General features: G+C 39.9%; 1 protein-coding gene across 1 annotated transcript in view; it reads right to left on the reverse strand.

Moving 5' to 3' along the window:
• LOC126481047 (peroxisomal acyl-coenzyme A oxidase 3-like) overlaps nucleotides 1-22,165 on the reverse strand; it is a 250,775-nt gene that overhangs the window by 131,895 nt on the left and 96,715 nt on the right. The window contains exons 4-5 of the mRNA XM_050104529.1: nucleotides 20,382-20,528; nucleotides 10,618-10,765 (exon numbers count right to left, since the gene is read on the reverse strand). Of these exons, the coding sequence (XP_049960486.1) occupies nucleotides 10,618-10,765; nucleotides 20,382-20,528 (295 nt within the window). The remainder of the gene's footprint in view (nucleotides 1-10,617; nucleotides 10,766-20,381; nucleotides 20,529-22,165) is intronic.

Raw genomic sequence — 22,165 nt, forward strand, 5'->3', positions numbered from 1 at the left:
TGTTCCTGGCCTGCCACATTTCTTAACTCACACACATCCATAACTGCACATGTTTCTAAACTTATAATTTCCAGTGTAGCTACACGTGCATTAGCATAACTATGTCAGCTCTGAACAATTCACATTATCCCTCTCCCTAACCACTATACCTGAAATAATGGATGTCCTAGCCACTATCCCTTCCACCTCTTTCATGTGGTATTCCACCACCTGCCAAAGCTACAAAATATCCTCACTCATCCCTACTCCACCTCTGCTCCCAACTCCTTGCCTTATTGATCATATCCCTATAACAGACCTAGATGCAAGACCTATCCCAAACATCCTCCCACCACCATCTACCCCAGTCCAGTCACAAACATCACCTTTCCCACCAGTGGCACGGCTACCTGCAAAACCAGTCATGTTATCTACAAGCTAAGCTTCAACCGCTGTGCTGAATTCTAAATGGGCATGATAACCAGAAACCTGTCTGTCTGCATGAATGGCCACTGACAGACTGTGGCCAAGGAACAGCTGGACAATCCATTTGCTGAACATGCTACCAAACAGAAAATTCTTTGCTTCAATGACTGTTTCACAGCCTGTGCCATCTGGATCAATCCCAACAACACTAGCTTTTCTGAACTGTGCACATTGGGCAGCTATCCTACTTTCCTGTAACCTGTCTGGCCTCAACCTTCGTTAGTCACTGTTCTTCATGCATGTATCCCCTCGCCTGTTTCCAGTCCAGTACTCCACTGCATTCCATTCCACCAATGCACCTATATGCTTTTTACTCCTCTCCTTTACCATTCCCTTCTCCTCCCTCTCACCATCTACGCTCCTGACTGCACCTAGCTGCCCTACACTCTCCCTATTTGACACTGTACAACCCACAAGCAGCACTTTATTGCCCTGCACCCCTACCCTCCCTGCCCCTCCTCCTCTCTTCTATACCCCCAGCATCCAGATTGATTCTCCCATTGTGCACAGTTGCTCATGGACTGCCCTTGTCAGCCAGAGACAGTGGTCATGTGTGTGTGGTTTGTATGTGTGTGTGTGTGTGTGTGTGTGTGTGTGTGATATTATCTACTCCAGAAGAAGGCCTTTAGGCTTTAAGCTTACTTGTTTAGCAGTCTTTTTGTTGTGCCTGTCGACGAGTCAACATCTCTACTATATGGTAAGTAGCAGTCTGTTCTTTCCATAATATTGTCATTATTCCATCCTGGATTTTCCATTGTTTCAGCATTATTGGAAAATTAACCATGATGGGGATGAAATAGTGTGCAAAAATTTTGTTCAGAAAAAGTCATAGAAGGAACTGATAAAGCATTTTTAAAGCTACATCTATGAAAATTGGTATTTGTCTTCTCAGATAGAAATAAAAGCTATGTGTTTCACTGTTTGTGGAAACTGAACCCACTACAGCAATGAGCTAGGGAATGAACAGTTTTATGAAGCTGTTTCACTGTGACAGCATTTTCAGAGCTAAAGGTACAAACATTTGTATTTGCCTTCTCTGTTAGAAATAACAAAAATATGTATTTCACTGTTTTCATAAATTCAATCCTTAATGTGGAGAAATAGTGTCTGACTGATTCATTGACTCATCATTGCCCTGCCCAAACCACTAAGAATAGAAACTTGAAATTTGGAGATGGTGTTGATGTTATACTGTAGGCATTGTATAGTGAGGGATTGTTCAAAATCCCACCCCTAAGGGGATGAAGTAGGGTATGAAAAGTTTTTTGAAAACATGTCACTATTAAGGCAATTTTGAAGCTGGAAGTATGAAAATTTTTATCTGATTTCTCAGGCAGAAGTAAAATAAATATGTGGTTCAGTACTGCTAGAAATTTAACCACCAGTGGGGTATAATAGTGCGTGGATTACCCTTTTTTTGACAAATCATTATCAAACAACTTCCGCAATAAATGATGAAAAGTTTTAAGAAAATGCTTTTTATTATACTAAAACATTTTTAAAGGTACACATATGAAAATTGGTATATCACTTCACGGTTCAAAATAAAGAAATATGTTAGGGGATGAAAGTTTCTATGGAAATATTGCGACAGGAAATAAAAAGACAGGATTAACCTTCAATTCCAAATAACATAATTGTTTTTGGTCAAAAGTATAGTTGGAATAGACCATGCTTCTATGGCCTTATTTAGCGTGAATAGTTTATAAAATAGTACAATCTCTGAGCAACAGAAAATGTGCATTAAAAAGATCACTCTGTGCAGACCATACAGTCTAAGCAAGTTAAGCAGTGGGCGCTGAGCTTGTATATTATGAGCAGCACAAATTCCATGTACTTGGCATATATGCCAGTAACTCCATTCTACATCAACTTTGATTCCCATACACTTCACATGAATATTCAAAAGGCAGTAAACAATGAATGATATCCTATCTTGGTGAAGCATTCTATTGTTGAGATAAGCATGAAACTCTACATGGTACATATTCATCCCACCACAAGAACATCAGAAAAAACAAAATTTTAAATTCATTTTTATACACAGTTTCTCAACACAATGCTTACACATATCTTCAAACATTTTTGTGTAGGTGCATGCTATAATTTTTGTACTTCAAGACTTATTTATTTTTTGGCCTCTGATCAATATAATAATCTCTGTGGCATCATTTTAAATGGCAGTGGAGATTACATGTCCTTCTACTTATAGCATAGGACTGTTCCAGAAGTTACAAATAGCTTGCTTTTCTTCCTCCATGCCCTCAACAATCTCTGGTTTGAAACATCTAAAACATTTTATGATTACAAATAGTCACTGGAGGTAAAATGCTGCATAACCAACTTTTTTGATTGTCTGAATTTGTCTGGCATACTTTACTCAGCACAAGTCCTCTTACAGTGAGAATGATGAATTTTCAATTCTTTACTGTGCAAACAGAGCTGATATAGTATTGTGTTAACCCAACAGGTTAAGAAAGGAAATGTAAATAAAATTTAGCTGCAAAAGAATAAAATACAATATAAATAGGAACTCGGAAACTATGTGAAGTTGTTCATAGTAACGCTATAGTCAATGGGAAGGTTGCAATGCAGGGTGACCTGTAGAGGATCAGTGATATGTCACTGGAAGGCAGCTGACAACCAGTTTCAAAGACAAAATGTCCACTTCCAAATGTCACTTTTACATGTGCAACAATTTCTTTCTTGGAGAAGAGATCACTGTGTCAAAGCCTGTTCAATTTCATCAAGAAATGCTAAACAATATGGAGAGATAAATAACATACAAAAAACGAGATGCTGTGGCTGCGCTTCTGCATTTATGTGTAAAACTGAAACAGAGTCAGTTAGGCAATATTTTTTCTTCAATGGCAAAATGTAATAACATTCACAGAGAAATCATTGCTGCTAGCATAAGCCACAAATATATATAAGTTCAATGCCCCTGCTTATCAATATGACATGGAATGTGTATTGGGAAACACAGGGACTACGGGCATTCACAGTTGTTCACCAAATGACCATCTCATCCCACATGTGACAACACTGTAGGGCATGCTCTAGTCAGTGGCTCTGAAGCTATGAGAATGTGTATGGATATTTTGTTGAGTTGCAGACACATACATTGAAGTGACCATTACATATAAGCTTTTGGCCAAAGCCTTCTTTACAAAAGAAAAACACACACACGCATTCACAGAAGCAAGCACATCTCACACATACGACTGCTAGCTCTGGCCACTCCAGCTAGAATGCGACTGATATGCATTGAACTGGAGCAACAATACAGGGGGTTAGGAAGGAGGAGGGTACAGGTGGGGGAAGAGGAATCAACTCAGCCTGGCAGAATGTGCAGTGGCAGGAAAAGTATCTGGAGGTGCTGGGGGGGGGGGGTCATGACAGAAAGGCTGTTACATATAAGCTTCTAGCCAAAGCCTTCTTCAGAAAAGGGGGCAGAAAGGAGACGCGCAAACACTGGTGGGTAGGCCAATGAGAGCGAGGGTATGTGAATTATGAAGAGGTGATAGGACAGAGGAAACAGTTCAATGGAGCATGTGGGGACATTAGGTTACCATAGGTTAAGTCTGGGGTGATTGCGGAAGTGGAGAATGTGTTGTGGGGATAACTCCCATCTGCACAGTTCAGAAAAGCTGGAGGTGGAGGGGGAGGTCCAACCTTCTTATATCAACCTGTTTATGTGCCATCTAGGAAAATCTTCCTAGCCTCCTGAAACCCCAAATCCCTTGTCTAGTTAAGGTTCACTGATTGGATCTTCACGATCTGGACTCAGGGCCAGGACACCTCATCCTCATTCCTTCACATCTTCAATACCTTCTCTCTCATGCACATCTCAACCCAGCATGTCACCTTCCTGGAGATTGATCTCGTCCTCTCTGACAGCACAATCCACACTTCTGTCCAAATTAAACCCACCAACCTGCATTTTGACAGCTGCCATCCATTTCACACCAAAAACCCCTCCTGTACAGCCTCAGCACCTGGGGATGATGTATCTGCAATGAGAGGAGCTCTCTTCATCAGAATGCTGAATGTCTCACAAAGGCCTTCACAGACAGACACTATCCCCCAGACCTAGCCTGCAAACAGATTTCCTGTGCCATATCCCCACACACTCCCAATAATTGTTTCATCATCCCCATGAACCAGCTACAAAGGACCACTCCCCTCATCACGCAGTACACACAAAGATGGAACAACTGAACCACATCCTTCCTCAGATCTTTGATTATCTATCATCATGCCCTGCAGATAGGAACATTCAACCCAAAATCTTTCCAACCTACCCTAAAGTGGTATTTTGTCAACCTCCACAACATTCTCGTCCGTCCTTTTGCCATGTCGAATCCCAACCCCATAGGGATCATATCCCTGTGAAAGACCTGTCCAGTCCAGCCTCCCAGCACTTCCTATTCCAGTTCTATCACAGGCTTATCCTCCCCAATCAGAGGCCAGGCCACCTATGAGAGTAGCTATGTGGTATACCAGTGGTAATCATTGCTCAGTCTTTATATTGATATGACTACCAACCAACTATCCACCAGGATGAATGTCCATTGCCAAACTGTGGCCAAGAACAAAGTGGATCACTCTGTGGCCCAAAATGGAGCTGAACACAACATGCTTTGTTTCAGTGGCTGCTACACAACACCATGCTCCCTGCCACCATTGGATAAGCAGCTGCCAGCAGCAACTCATGTACTCTTAGCTCACTTATTTGTTACATAGTTTAATTCTTAATTTCTTTGCATGTTTTTGGTACTTGCATTGTTTAATTCATAAATTTCGGGAGTATTATAGTATTTGAGAGTTGTAGCATCGTGTTTTAGTACCTGAATAGTGTAAAATCGCCGAGCAGTGTGTCAGCAGTGTGCAAGTAGCAGCATTACTGCATTTACTAGGCAGTCTTGTATTTTAATAAATTTTGTGTCAAATTGTTTGTGCTCTCTGTAGATTAGTTCAGATGTTCTTTGCACAACAGTTTTTAGCATGGATAGGGACTGCAACTGCTGTGTTCGGATGCAGGCTGAGTTGGCATCCCTTTCACTCCCAGCTTCAGGCAGTGTTGGCTTGGGTCACACAGCTTGAGGCTGTTGCCAGTGGGCATCACTGTAGGGGTCCAGATGGGGATTTGTCGGGGACGGCCAGCTCGTCCCACGCATCCCCCTATCGGACTATGACTGTGGCTGCCCGGGATACTGCCCACATTGAGGCTGATCCCTCACTTGTGGTAAAGTGGGAGATCGTCTCGAGGTGTGGGAGAGGGCGAAAGACATTCCGGAGGGCCAAACGGAAGGCCTCTCCAGTTTGTCTGACAAACCGGTTTCATGCTCTGTCTCAGGCTGATACTGATCTTTGGCCGGACATGGCTACTTGTCCTGTTCCAGAGGTTGCCTCTCAGTCTGCAAGATCCGGGTGGTCGCAGAGGGTGGGCTTACTGGTAGTTGGGAGCTCCAATGTCAGGCGTGTAATGGGGTCCCTTAGGGATACGGCAGCAAGAGAGGGGAAGAAAACCAATTGGATTCCGTGTGCATACCGGGGGGAGTCATTCCAGATGTGGAAAGGGTCCTTCCGGATGCCATGAAGGGTACAGGGTGCACCCATCTGCAGGTGGTCGCTCATGTCGGCACCAATGATGTGTGTCACTATGGATTGGAGGAAATCCTCTCTGGCTTCCGGCGGCTATCTGATTTGGTGAAGACTGCCAGTCTCGCTAGTGGGATGAAAGCAGAGCTCACCGTCTGCAGCATCTGACTGCGGATCTTTGGTACAGAGCCGAGTGGAGGGTCTGAATCAGAGGCTGAGACGGTTCTGCGACCATGTGGGCTGCAGATTCCTCGACTTGCACCGTAGGGTGGTGGGGTTTCGGGTTCCGCTGGATAGGTCAGGAGTCCACTACATGCAGCAAACAGCTACACAGGTAGCAGGGGTTGTGTGGTGTGGACTGGGCGTTTTTTAGGTTAGATGGCCTTGGGCAAGTACAGAAAGGGCAACAGCCTCAAAGGATGCGGGGCAAAGTCAGGACATGCGGGGACCAAGCAGCAATCGGTATTGTAATTGTAAACTATCGAAGCTGCATTGGTAAAATACCGAAACTTCAAGCGCTGATAGAAAGCACTGAAGCTGAAATCGTTATAGGTACATAAAGCTGGCTGAAGCCAGAGATAAATTCTGCCGAAATTTTTACAAACGCACAGTCGGTGTTTAGAAGGGATAGATTGCATGCAACCGGTGGTGGCGTGTTTGTTGTTGTTAGTAGTAGTTTATCCTGTAGTGAAGTAGAAGTGGATAGTTCCTGTAAATTATTATGGGTGGAAGTTACACTCAACAACCGAGCTAGGTTAATAATTGGCTCCTTTTACCGACCTCCCGACTCAGCAGCATTAGTGGCAGAACAAGTGAGAGAAAATTTGGAATACATTTCACATAAATTTTCTCAGCATGTTATAGTCTTAGGTGGAGATTTCAATTTACTAGATATAGACTGGGACACTCAGATGTTTAGGAAGGGTGGTAGGGACAGAGCATCAAGTGACATTACACTGAGTGCACTATCCGAAAATTACCTCGAGCAATTAAACAGAGAACTGACTCGTGGAGATAACATCTTGGACCTACTGATAACAAACAGACCCAAACTTTTCAACTCTGTAAGTACAGAACAGGGAATCAGTGATCATAAGGCTGTTGCAGCATCCCTGAATATGGAAGTTAATAGGAATATAAAAATAGGGTGGAAGGTTTATCTGTTTAGCAAGAGTAATAGAAGGCAGATTTCAGACTACCTCACAGATCAAAATGAAAATTTCTGTTTCGACACTGACAATGTTGAGTGTTTATGAAAAAAGTTCAAGGCAATCATAAAATGCATTTTAGACAGGTACGTGCTGAGTAAAACTGTGAAGGACAGGAAAAACCCGCTGTGGTTCAACAACAAAGTTAGGAAACTACTGCGAAAGCAAAGAAAGCTTCACTGCAAGTTTAAACGCAGCCAAAACCTCTCAGACAAACAGAAGCTAAACGATGTCAAAGTTAGCGTAAGGAGGGCTATGCGTGAAGCATTCAGTGAATTTGAAAGTAAAATTCTATGTACCAACTTGACAGAAAATCCTAGGAAGTTCTGGTCTTACGCTAAATCAGTAAGTGGCTCGAAACAGCATATGCAGACACTCTGGGATGATGATGGCATTGAAACAGAGGATGACACACGTAAAGCTGAAATACTAAACACCTTTTTCCAAAGCTGTTTCACAGAGGAAGACCACACTGCAGTTCCTTCTCTAAATCCTCGCACAAACAAAAAAATGGCTGACATCGAAATAAGTGTCCAAGGAGTAGAAAAACAACTGGAATCACTCAACAGAGGAAAGTCCACTGGACCTGACAGGATACCAATTCGATTCTACACAGAGTACGCGAAAGAACTTGCACCCCTCCTAACAGTCGTGTACCGCAAGTCTCTAGAGGAATGGAAGGTTCCAAATGATTGGAAAAGAGCACAGGTAGTCCCAGTCTTCAAGAAGGGTCGTCGAGCAGATGCACAAAACTATACACCTTTATCTCTGACGTCGATCTGTTGTAGAATTTTAGAACATATTTTTTGCTCGAGTATCATGTCAGTTTTGGAAACCCAGAATCTACTCTGTAGGAATCAACATGGATTCCAGAAACAGCGATCATGTGAGACCCAACTCACTTCATTTGTTCATGAGACCTAGAAAATATTAGATACAGGCTCCCAGGTTGATGCTATTTTCCTTGACTTCCAGAAGGCGTTTGATACAGTTCCGCACTGTCACCTGATAAAAAGTAAGAGCCTACAAAATATCAGACCAGCTGTGTGGCTGGATTGAAGAGTTTTTAGCAAACAGAACACAGCATGTTGTTATCAATGGAGATACGTCTACAGATGTTAAAGTAACCTCTGGCGTGCCACAGGGGAGTGTTACGGGACCATTGCTTTTCACAATATATGTATATAAATGACCTAGTAGATAGTGTCGGAAGTTCCATGTGGCTTTTCACGGATGATGCTGTAGTATACAGAAAAGATGCAGCATTAGAAAATTGTAGCGAAATGCAGGAAGATCTGCAGCGGATAGGCACTTGGTGCAGGGAGTGGCAACTGACCCTTAACATAGACAAATGTAATGTATTGCGAATACATAGAAAGAAAGATCCTTTATTGTATGATTATATGATAGTGGAACAAACACTGGTAGCAGTTACTTCTGTAAAATATCTGGGAGTATGCATGTGGAACGATTTGAAGTGGAATGATCATATAAAATCAATTGTTGGTAAGGCGGGTACCAGGTTGAGATTAATTGGGAGAGTCCTTAGAAAATGTAGTCCATCAACAAAGGAGGTGGCTTACAAAACACTCGTTCAACCTATACTTGAGTATTGCTCATCAGTGTGGGATCCGTACCAGATCGGGTTGACGAAGGAGAGAGATAAGATCCAAAGAAGAGTGGCGCATTTCGTCGCTGGGTTATTTGGTAACCGTGATAGTGTTACGGAGATGTTTAGCAAACTCAAGTGGCAGACTCTGCAAGAGAGGTGCTCTGCATCGTGGTGTAGCTTACTCGCCAGGTTTCGAGAGGGTGCGTTTCTGGATGAGGTATTGAATATATTGCTTCCCCCTACTTATACCTCCCGAGGAGATCACGAATGTAAAATTAGAGAGATTCGAGCACGCACGGAGGCTTTCAGACAGTCGTTCTTCCCACGAACCATACGCGACTGGAACAGAAAAGGGAGGTAATGGCAGTGGCATGTAAAGTGCCCTCTGCCACACACCATTGGGTGACTTGCGGAGTATAAATGTAGATGTAGATGTAGAACCCAGGCCATCTGAATCGTCCCCTCCACTATCAGCTTTTATGCACTGTGCAGATGGGAATTATTTTTATAACACATTCTCTGTTTCTGAAATCATCCCAGCCTCAATCTAAGGCAACCTATTGTCCCCACACCCTCCACCCAACTCATACCTTTCCCTGCCCCACTCTGCATTCTTGCTCCTTTCGATGCATTTCAGTTCCAGTCTGGCTGGAGCATCTAGAGATAGTGATCATGTATGTGTGAGGTGTGTCTGATTATGTGAAAGTATGTGTTTTTCTTTTCTGAAGAAGGCTTTGACCAAAAGCTTATATGTAACAGTCTTTCTGCCATGCCTGTCTGAAACTCAACATTTCATCTTTATGGTGAGTAGCAAGCTATCCTTTTCATAACATTGTTGACATTCCCTTTGTTTTTATGCATACTTCCTTAAGTTACAAGTGGAATTGGAATTGCCTCTCTTCATGACTGTAGAATGTGTCCTACAAGCCAAATTCCAATAAAGCATTTAAGGAGGGTTAATCTGACATTTAAGACATGTGGTGTAATGTTTATGGTCAGTACTAGATGCTACATCTCCAGCCTCAGAAAATGTTGAGTTCATTCCTCACATAAAAAAAAGGATCAGTCATACATCCTGTTGATGACAGTTCTAGATGGTCAAGAAAATCTGCATTCTGGTTTGTTGTGGAAGTAAAACAACTTAAACAGTTCATCATTGTCTGAGCTATGTCTTAAAATTATGTTACAGGGCACCACTGGATAATGTTAGGTCTGTGTACAATTTCATGTCTCTGCCAGACATCATCTTTTCAGATCACCACTCATTCACTCATTTGCTCATTTCTACTCCTATCTCCACCTAGCGCATACTCTCTTCTCCCTCTTCTCATACCTCCCTAAGTATCTCTTTCTGTTTGCCTGTCTTTCTATGTAGCTTCTTGTGTACTTATTATATTTTTGTAGTTACTGGCTTATATATCTGTATCTTTGTGTGTTGCAGGTCAATTCTACCAATAGTCTTTGTTGTATGCTTCATTTCTTTACACAATGCCCAATGCTGATGATAAATTTTGATATCGATCTACTGCCTTCATTGAGGACATTAGTAAGTTTTCTGAAATAAATTTCATTTATTATGTGTTTTCTCTCTCTCTTCTTTCTTCATTCATTAAGTACTTTATGCTTCAGTTGACCATGACAAACTTTGATTTAGTTGTGTAAGTACAATACACAAAAAGTCTGTAAAAAAAAAAAAAAAAAACTGGTGCTATAAAGATAAAAACTTACCTAGGCCTCCCACCCAACATTTGGCTGCTTCAAAGTCCGGTGAATGAAGCTCAAATTCTTTAGTTCGTGGATCATATGTAGCTGTCAGTCTCATTCCTTTTGCATTTGTGCCATGTGAAATTTCAGTGAGAGCAAAACAACCTCCAGCCTTGTGAACACAAAAGCAATGGAACATAGTTACATTGTAATAGCTAATAATATTTCAGTACAAAAAAGTGCCCAGCCTTTTAGGTGCATGGGCACAGTTACAATCTACTCATATGAAAATGCCTCTGTAAGGCAAATCAGAAAAAAACCTATTGTTATAAGTTCCTCATCAAAGAACTGGTGTCCATTACAAAGAAGGGAGAAAATGAAACTGATTACATATTAAGATATTAAACAAGTAGCAAAATTAATATGTGTGTTATTTCATTACCATTTAATGTTTGCTTATTATTTTCTTTAGTGATACGTTAATGTTTCTTATCTAAAAACTGCATGCTAAAGAAATCTAATATATCATGGAAATGTTATATATAAAAACAAAGATGAGGTGACTTACCGAACAAAAGCGCTGGCAGGTCGATAGACACACAAACATACACACAAAATTCAAAAATTTTGTGTGTATGTTTGTGTTTGTTTGTGTGTCTATCGACCTGCCAGCGCTTTTGTTCGGTAAGTCACCTCATCTTTGTTTTTATATATAATTTTTCCCACGTGGAATGTTTCCTTCCATTATATTGATATCATGGAAATGATCACAGAAAGTTATTCAGAATCAACACTCTCATCAGTGAAGGTGGGAGGACCTCTGTCTCATCATAAGATGAAAATGCAAGCTGTCCAGTATTTGTACTTTTGTTCGATATCTTAAACCATGTTATTGCTTCAACATCTGTGAATAGAAATATTATATTTTACTACGTTTAAAACTACTTGATTGGATTTTATTATTCAATAAAATATGAAGCAGAAAGTTGAGTTCGAATGTCAATAGTGCCATTATTAGCCACCACAAGTTGGAGATGTACATTGTTGGTTGCATGTTTTTGCTGCATTGGCTGGTATGATCTAAAGGTGCAGTGCTCACCTTAGGCAAACCTCAAAGTATTTATTTCTTCTCTGTGGATTTTAATTCCTACTCTAAATGTTTCTTTTATTTCCTTTACTACTTGCTCAATATACAGGTTGAATAACATTGGGGATAGGCTACAATCCTATCTCACTCCCTTCTCAACCACTGCTTCCCTTTCATGCCCCTCAGTCCTTATAACTGCCATCTGGTTTCTGTATAAATTGTAAATAGCCTTTCACTTCCTATATTTTACCCCTGCCACCTTCAGAGTTTGAAAGAGAGTATTTCGGTCAACATTGTCAAAAGCTTTTGCTAAGACTACAAATGCTAGAATGTAGGTTTGCCTTTCCTTAATCTATCTTCTAAGATAAATTGTGGGGTCAGTATTACCTCGTGTGTTCCAACATTTCTATGGAATCCAAATTGACCTTCCCTGAGGTCAGCTTTTACCAGTTTTTCCATTCATCTGTAAAGCATTTGTGTCAGTATTTCACAGCTGTGAATTATTAAACCGATAGTTCGGTAATTTTCACACCTATCAACACCTGCTTTCATTGGGATTGGAATTATTATATTCTTCTTGAAGTCTGAGGGTATTTCACCTGTCTCATAGATCTTGCTCACCAGAAGGTAGAGTTTTGTCAGGGCTGGCTCTCCCGAGGCTATCAGGAGTTCCAATGGAATGTTCTATACTCCCGGGGCCTTGTTTCAACTTAGGTCTTTCAGTGCTCTGTCAAATTCTTCACGCAGTATCATATCCCCCACTTCATCTTCATCTACATCCTCTTCAGGACTGGTTTTCGATCTGAGCTCTTGATATTCATACATGTGGTTCTCTTCTCTCTAAAAGCTTCCTTAATTTTCCTGTAGCAGGGGGATGTAAGATGAACATCAACAAGAGTAAATTGAGGATAATGGAATGCAGTCAAATTAAACCATGTGACGATGAGGGAATTAGATTAGGAAATGAGACACTTAAAAGTACTGGATGAGTTTTGTGATTTGGGGGGCAAAATAACTTATGATGGTCGAAGTAGAGAGGATATAAAATGTAGACTGGCTATGGCAAGGAAACCGTTTCTGAAGAAGAGAAATTTGTTAACATCAAGTATAGATTTAAGTGTCAGAAAGTGTTTTCTAGAGGTATTTGTGTGGAGTGTAGCCATGTGTGGAAGAGAAACATTGACAATAAATAGTGTAAACAAGAAGAGAATAGAAGCTTTTGAAATCTGGTGCTACAGAAGAATGCTGAAGATTAGATGGGTAGATCACATAACTAATGAGGAGGCACTGAACAGTATTGGGGAGAAGAGGAACTTGTGGTACAACTTGACTAGAAGAAAGGATTGGTTGATAGGACACATTCTGAGGCATCAAGGGATCACCAATTTAGTACCGGAGACACTTAAAGTAGTAGATGAGTTTTGTGATTTGGGGAGAAAAATAACGTATGATGGTCAAATTAGAGAGGATATAAAATGTAGACTGGCTATGGCAAGGGAAGCATGGAGGGTAAAAATCATAGAGGGAGACAAAGAGATGAATATGCTAAGCAGATTCAGAAGGATGTAGGTTGCAGTAGTTTCTCACAGATGAAGAAGCTTGCATGGAGAGCTGCATCAAACCAGTCTTTTGACTGAATACCACAACAACAACAACCCAATTACAGACTTTTTGTTGTTGTTGAGACCTTGGGCACTGTATAGCTTCAATTAAAAATTCTAATATTTCATGTTTGTATCATTTTCTCATAACCTATCATTGATTGTGTCACATCTTGTATGTAACAGATATATTATGTATCTTTTAAAACTTGCAATTGCTGTGAAAATTCATATTGTTTTGTGCTTTTTTAGGAACTTTTAGTATCCCATGATTTCAATGTTTTTTTTCTATATGATACAGTTCATTCTTTTTTTCAGACACATATCAGACTTGTGTGTAACATGCCATACCAAGTTGTGAGCTACAAGTTATGTATTCTTTTCTGTCTGAGGTGTTTATTTCAGGTCAACACTGTACATTTTACAGTCATGGCATAATCTTAGCTCTTACCCAATTCAACTGCTATGTTGTGATATTGTGTTTTGTGTATATTATAACTCTTGTATCATGTTCCATTTGTTTGAATATTTTTTTCAAAGTAGCTGTTTTTTCTTAACAGATATACACATAGTAAGGTATGGTAGTGTCACAGACTATTTCGTAGGAAATAAAATGTTACACGCAAGGTTTAACTTAGTCAACAAAACATGTCAGAAGATTTAGTAATGTGTAAGTTAGGCAAAAATACCGGACAGACCACTACATGGGAAATTCTGTGCAGAGACGGAACCCATGCAAGCTGTATGTCTGGGGAGTGGTATGTGTGCTAAAACCTGGTCACCTGCTGTAATGTGGGGTCACCTACTCAATGCTGGTGCCACACCAGAGGTGAATATGGCCCACAGAATGGCACTGTGTGCAATGTACAACTGGCTCCTTCTCTATGTGGAGATATGAAGTGGTGTTGATTTGCACCTTGCATAACAATTTGTTACATAGGGAACATTGCCTGTTTATGCAATTATAATACTAATCTGGTGTTCTGAAAGATGTTGATGTGAAATGTTGTTTATGATGTTGAAGAATATGTGACATAAACTGATGTCTGGGTATTTGTTGATTTGGTGACATCATGCATAACTACCAGGTGAAGAAAAATGATTAGCATGGCAGACAGGAAATGAGTAATGGATTTGGTCCACTTCTGCAAAGGAAGACCAACTTATTTATAGAAATCATGAGTATTCTGAACACTTGATGAGACAGTGTACACACTTGCACATACTACACACATAAGTACAAGCACCAATTAAATCACAGCGTCACCACACTACATGTGCTTAACAAGATCATCAGTTTGTGTAGAGTAGTGATAATCATAATTTGTTGTTGGTAGCCTTTACAGAAATAACCACCAGCAGTGGTTTCTGCCGACTGAATCCTTTCAGACCTAAACTTCCTGGCAGATTAAAACTGTGAGCCAGGCCGAGACTCGAACTCGGGACCTTTGCCTTTCATGGGCAAGTGCTTACCAACTGAGCTACCCAAGCATGACTCACCACCCATCCTCACAATTTTAACAATTTTACTTCAATCAGTACCTCGTCTCCTAACTTCCAACCTTCACAGATGTTCTCCTGCGAAACTTGCAGGACTAGCACTACTAGAAGAAAGTATACTGCACAGACATGGCTTAGCCACAGCCTGGGAGATGTTTCCAGAATGAAATTTTCACTCTGCAGCGAAGTGTGCACTGATTTGAAACTTCCTGGCAGATTAAAACTGTGTGCCGGATCGAGACTCAAATTTGGGACCTTTGCCTTTCGCCAGCAAGTGCTCTACTAACTGAGCTACCCAAGCATGACTCAAGACCTGTCCTCACAATTTTACTTCCACCAGTAGCTCATCTCCTACCTTCCAAGTAAAATTGAGAGGATGGGTCATGAGTCATGCTGGCGTAGCTCAGTTGGTAGAGCACTTGCCCGCAAAAGGTAAAGGGCTCAAGTTTGTGTCTCAGTCTGGCACACAATTTTAATCTGCCAGGAAGTTTCAAATCAGTGCACACTCTGCTGCAGAGTGAAAATTTCATTCTGAGAACATCTCCCAGTCTGTAGCTAAGCCATGTTTCCGCAATATCCGTTCTTCCAGTACTGCTAGTCCTGCAAGTTTTGCAGGAAAACTCTTGTGAAGTTTGGAAGGTAGAAGATGAGGTACTGGCAGAAGTAAAATTGCAAGGACAGGTCGTGAGTTGTGCTTGGATAACTCTGTTGGTAGAGCACTTGCCCGTGAAAGGCAAAGGTCCCGAGTTCAAGTCTCGGTCCAGCACACAGTTTTAATCTTCCAGGAAGTTTCAAATTAGACTGTAGAGTCAAAATGACATACCTTTCAGACCTTGTGGTCACAATTACGTAATAATAAAGTATGTTCACTAATAATTCTCGTACAAGAAATGTCATGTGCATCAAAACCCAGCATGCACATTTGTGTACATTTGTTTTAGGTATGTTCAAGCAGCTGCTGGACTCTTGTAAGCAGTATGTGAACTACTTAGCGAATTACACTCTGTGTTTTGTATCTCCCTGGGAAGCCATTACCACTTGATGTAATTGCTATAATAGGCACATTTTAGATTTTCTTTGTGAACATTTTATGTGGTTTCGTTTTTGTGCAAACACTTAAATATGAATAATGAAATTTTCAGCAATGTCATTCATTTCATATTTGTATTATTTATCAAGTGAGTATAGCATAAAATGGTCCCCAATGCAGCAAAATAGGAATCACAACCTAAAATGTGAATCAGCTGTTTCTGCATGGCTATGGTAGTAATGTGGTGTTTTTTTTTTTTTTTTTTTTTTTTTTTTAACTTAATTTCAGGATCAGCAGCAAGAAGAAGAATAAAAGGCCTATGCATTTGATATTATTTTTTTATATTAGTGCTGTTGGAGTTACAAATATTGGTAAGAAATATCTTTCTGTGGAGAAAGTCTGGGAATTGATTATAAACATTATTGAAAATGGTGAAGTTTATGAGCCGAGCTGTGGCTCATGTTGGTGCTGTTTGTAGCTTTCACCCTCTGTTACAGGCCAGATGGTATCGTTTAGTTGGCATGGTTGCAGTTGGTTGTCTTCTTCTTGTGTTGACTGGTGCCACTCAGTTTCGCAAGCATTGCCTGCCTACTAGTGGCAGCAGCAGCAGTTATCGATATGTAGTACTATTACCCTATCTTTGGAGCAATGTTGTTGTTTTTCCGGGTTGTGCAAGGGTGCCAGTTCAGTTGGGGACTCGGGAGGAGCCAGGTCCGTGCAGTGCGAGAACACGGTGGGACCACTGGCGACGTGCATGGACTGCTGGATGGAAGGACTGTGGTCATGAGGGTGGATGACCATGTCATAAACTGGATCCTGCAGGCTTTAAGATGAATGCATTTCAATTCAAGCAGAGAAACCTCCATCATTGTGACATCTCGTGATTCTCCAATGACTTGGGTCAGTGTTGCTGCTCACAGTGATGCTGAGGTGAAGAGCAGTGAGTGGATTGCTTGGGGAAAGCGGATCTGACTAGCTTTCCTCAACTGCTTATTACTGATGCTGAGGTGAAGAGCAGTGAGTGGATTGCTTGGGGAAAGCGGATCTGACTAGCTTTCCTCAACTGCTTATTACTATTTACTTCATTCAGCTTGTTACAGTTTCAACCAGCGGTATTTTGCATGACTGGTCTCTGCTAACACCCCTGTTACCTGCCCTGGGGGCTAGTGTATGTTACGGCAGTGTACGTTTCCTCGTCTTGCCGCTGCTGTCCAGTAAGGTGTGTAGTTTTTGACAGCTTTCTTGATTGTAGACTGTTTGTGATTCTTCTACTCTGGTGGTAGTGATTCCATTCTTGTTCCAGGTGCTCTAAGCACAGTATTCTGGGTGCGTAGTGCAGTACGCCGGTTCCAGATTTGTTCCATTCTTGCATTTGGTTATTAGACATCAAGTATCTTCAGCAAGATTATCATTAGTCATTCATTAGACTGCCACTAGTCTGAGTTACCATCCTGTAATTTTGTGGGTCAGTCCTTCTACTCATTTTGTATATAGCAGTCACCCATGCTTTTTTTCTAGTCTGTTGGGACTTTGCACTGTGTGACAGATCCCCAATACACCTGATGATTTAGTTTTTTTCAACTCTTTCAGTTGTTTCTCTATGCCAGGGTTGCCTATTACAATGTCCACCAAAACAGAGTCTGTGTGATGGTCAAACAATGGTATGTTTGTATGTTTCTCTTGGCTGCCTATCTCATTGCTCGCAAAAGTTTGTTTTTGCCGGACCTACTCAGAGGTTGATCCCTGGAGCACCATCTGTGACTGGCCCTCGTATTTTACTATTATATGTTTCTAAATTTTTTTATTTAATTGCTATTCTTGGCATTACAACAGTTTTAAATGGTTGTGCTACCAAGTTTACTAACACTCCCCTCCTTCAGATATACTGGTAAGATGGCCCAGTGATAGCCTATGAAAAACTGAAAACAGATTGAGCATAAGAATAGGAAGAAGGTTTACTGAACTGTGAGAAAGGAAGCAAAATAAACAGTGAAAGATCTAAGCTACAGATATGCAAAACTGAGCAAATCTGAATAGCCACAGAGCCATTGTTACATGGTCATGGTGTTGGATTGTGAAGGGGAAGAAGCATGATCAAATCTTGTTCATGCTCTACTGTTATACACAGGCACCAAATGTTTACCACATGACTGTTGTTCTACAACCAATGTATAGTATGACACTTTCCATTGAACATGGATTTGCCACTTAGCAATCCAACACTGTAAACACAGAACCAAGATGCACTGGTTCTTGCCATTCACTCAATGTTGCACATCTTGAGCTTCCCATTCAATGTTTCTGTTTTGCTTCTTTTTTCAACAATTCAGTACACCTTCTTCTGTTTTCGTGCTTGAACTGTGTTCAGTTTTTATGGGCCATCCACTGGGCCATTTTACCACCAAATCTGAAGAGGGTGCAGTGGAGAGTTTCCCTTGTAAGTCACAGACAGGCGCAATGAAAGACTTTACACAGAAGCTATTGGCCTCAGCCTTCATCAGAAAAAGAGAAATACACATCATTCATTCACACAAGCAAGCACACATTACACACCAAGCTTCTGTATAAGTGTCTTTTAATTGTGCCTATTTGCAACTTAGTGTTTATCTTTATCTATCTTTTCCTACATCATTCATATTTAAACCTCTTCTTTAATATATTGATTCAAGTTTTGAAATTCATAATTTTCTAGTACTAAACACTAATTAATATAAAATACTTGTAAGTCAGTTACGGTTACTGGGTAATGTGGTGTACATAAGTACTTGGATGGTAGATATTATGTAAAATCATGCAACCAGTATATGTTTATGTTCATGTGGAAGTACGATTATCTCACAACAATAAATATAAAGAAGCGAGCAGGTTGTAAAGGTTTGAAAAGGGCTCTGTACCATAATACATGTCGTATGAAAAGAAATGAAGGAGGACCTACATATGTGTGGAGGAAAGCAAGTAAGATACAGCGGTACTATCTCTGTGAGGGATGTGGAATTATGTGTGAAATGTTTTTTTGAGGAAAGAGGTGTTACTGATAGTTTCTACAAAGGTGGAAACTTCAGTGCTGTAAAGGGGGAAACTTACATGAATTTTATTACATAGCTGAATATAATTAAATAAAGATTTTTTGAAAATGAGAGAGAGTGTCTGAGTTTGTATGGTTCAAATATGAAAGGTTTATGCAGCAAAAGAATAATAGTATACAAACAGCAAGAAAAGATTATTAAGTACTCAAAATGTAACTCCACCTTTATGTTATGGAGCAGCCACAACTAATCATGTTATCATAAAACTACTTGTTTTGAGAAGAATATCTTATACATAGGATTTGAAAATAAGTGTCACAAACCACACTGTTATTGTTTGTAGAGGAAAACATAATAAAATTATTCAAAATACAAAATACATATTAAATAAAAGAACTAGTAAGCCTTAAGTCTGGATGTAATTTATCCTAGGAAAATGGGTACATGTATAATGTACAACAAAGGATGACTGGTGTATATTGAATAAAAAAGAAATGTCTTAGGACAACAAATAAAACAAAGGAAGAATCAGAATTATATATTCTGTAAAGGAAAATGTTATTCTGTTGGAGATTTAAAATAAGGTACGAACTATAATTGTGAAGATAATTAATTGTGTGCAGAACTAAAATATGCATAGAAAGTTTGATTAATGAACCTGTCACAAGATCACTTGTCTAAGTGGGGGACTATGTGACATTACACACCATTCTGGAAAAGTGATGTGTAACCCTACATCTACCTTTTCAATGAATGATGCTCGCAACTATAAAAAGGCATAATATTTTAATATTTACAAGAGGTCAACTATGGTATATTTTTTTGGTATATATTTGCAAGTGGTAAGTAATGTGTAGGAAAGACATGTGTCTTCAAGGTGGGATGACAATTGCTTTCACTATACAAGTGGCAGTAAGTGCAGAGGCGTTTATGCATATTCTGTGGATTATCACCCTATGTCAGACAAGCACATTGGCTCTGGAGGAATAACCACAGATGATGACAGGGAAAAGCAGTAAAATCAAACAAAACAATAGATAGTTTTGAAACACATATTCGTTCTCTTTAATACTTAAATCTGAGGAGGGCCATATTTACTGTATAACTAGAAGACGAAGTCTGAGCTTTATCCACCGTCAAGACTAGATGTAAATTACAAAATGTTCTGCAAACACAGCTCAAGAGAAAAACATACCTAATGAGAACATTAACAAAAAGGACCATTACAGTTTGAGGATGTAAAATTTCAACTACACATCAGTCAACAGAAATAAAGCCTGCAAATGACATTAAAGAAATGAAGTGAGAGAAGCAGTGTGTGTTTGTTTGTTTGTGTGTGTGTGTGTGTGTGTGTGTGTGTGTGATGAGAGTGAAATATAACAATGATATAGTATAAAAACAGACCCACTATTTATTTATGCTTGTATACTCTTCCCTATAATTTAGCGTGTTCAATATATTATTATATAAAACTTCCCACAGACAAACAGACATATATTATCTGCATCACACAGTACTTACTATCTTACATAAACAACACATACCTTCCCTTGTTCAACTTCTTCAATAAAGTCATAGTGTCTTGCAGTACCCATGCCTCGAATAGTATTTATGTAAAATCCAAAGTTTATGTTGGCCTTAACAGCAAGTGATGGATCATAATGAAATATTGCAGCCACATATGCACCAGGCTAAAGTAAACACAAAATAATATTACACATATACCATAAAACAAATTATCACATGTTATTTTCCTATTCATGCTTTTATACCAATAGAGTAATTTCTCAACACAAATTCAAAATAAAAACTAGAGACTAAAAACAGGAAAGAGCCACAGCCAGAGTGTCGCAGTGTGTCAGAAAATAATATAATGAATACCAGACTGTCTGAATTAAGGTACAGAATCAAAAAGAATATGAGGTATAACAAAATATGTATGAAGATGCTGAGAGATGACAAGAAGAGAAATAGAAGAAACTGGGATGAGTGAAAATTGCTTGCTCAGTTTCATCAACTAGATGAGATAAACAGACCAGCTGCATAATACAATATTACCACTTACGCCTTTGACTCTCTTTGCATGAGAGTTTTTTCCCACTCCCTTCATAACGAGCTATGTAAATTTTTCCCTATAAGTTTATGACTAAAACTTTAAAAGTAGCCTCAGTGTCATTTAAAATGTTGTTGTTGTGTCTTCAGTCCAGAGACTGGTTTGATGCAACTCTCCATGCTACTCTATCCTGTGCAAGCCTCTTCATCTCCAAGTAACTACTGCAGCCTACATCCTTCTGAATCTCCTTAGTGTATTCATCTCTTGGTCTCCCTCTATGATTTTTACCCTCCATGCTTCTCTCCAATACTAAATTGGTGATCCCTTGATGCCTCAGAGCGTGTCCTACCAACAAATCCCTTCTTTTGGTCAGGTTGTGCCACAAATTCCTCTTATTCCCAGTTCTACTCAGTACCTCCTCATTAGTTACGTGATCTACGTACATAATCTTCAGCATTCTTCTGTAGTACCACATTTTGAAAGCTTCTATTCTCTTCTTGTCTACACTGTTTAGCATCCAAGTTTCACTTTCATACATGGCTACACTCCACACAAATACCTTCAGAAAAGACTTTCTGACACTTAAATCTATACTCGATGTTAACAAATTCCACTTCTTCAGAAACGGTTTCCTTGCCATACCCAGTCTAAACTTTACATCCTCCCTACTTTGACCATCATCAATTATTTTGCTCCTCAAATAGCAAAACACATTTACTACTTTAAGTGTCTCATTTCCCAATCTAATTCCCTTGGCTTCACCTGATTTAAGTCAACTACATTCCATTATCCTCATTTTGCTTGTGTTGATGTTAATCTTATATCCTCCTTTCAAGACACTGTCCATACCATTCAACTGCTCTTCCAAGTCCTTTGCTGTCTCTGACAGAATTACAACGTCACTGGCAAACCTCAACATTTTTATTTCTTCTCCATGGATTATAATTCCTACTTCAAATTTTTCTTTTGTTTCTTTTACTGCTTGCTCAATACAGAGATTGAATATCATCGATGATAGGCTACATCCCTGTCTCACTCCCTTCTCAACCTCTGCTTCCTTCTCATGCCCCTCGACTCTTATAACTGCCATATGGTTTCTGTACAAATTGTAAATAGCCTTTTACCACTGTCACTTGAGAGAGAGTATTCCACTCAACATTGTCAAAAGCTTTCTCTAAGTCTACAAATGCTAGAAATGTAGGGTCAGTAGATAAGCCATAGAGTCAGCATTGCCTTGCGTGTTTCAATATTGCTATGGAATCCAAACTGATATTC

Source organism: Schistocerca serialis, chromosome 5 (assembly GCF_023864345.2).
Source record: "Schistocerca serialis cubense isolate TAMUIC-IGC-003099 chromosome 5, iqSchSeri2.2, whole genome shotgun sequence".
Taxonomy (NCBI): Eukaryota; Metazoa; Arthropoda; class Insecta; order Orthoptera; family Acrididae; genus Schistocerca; species Schistocerca serialis.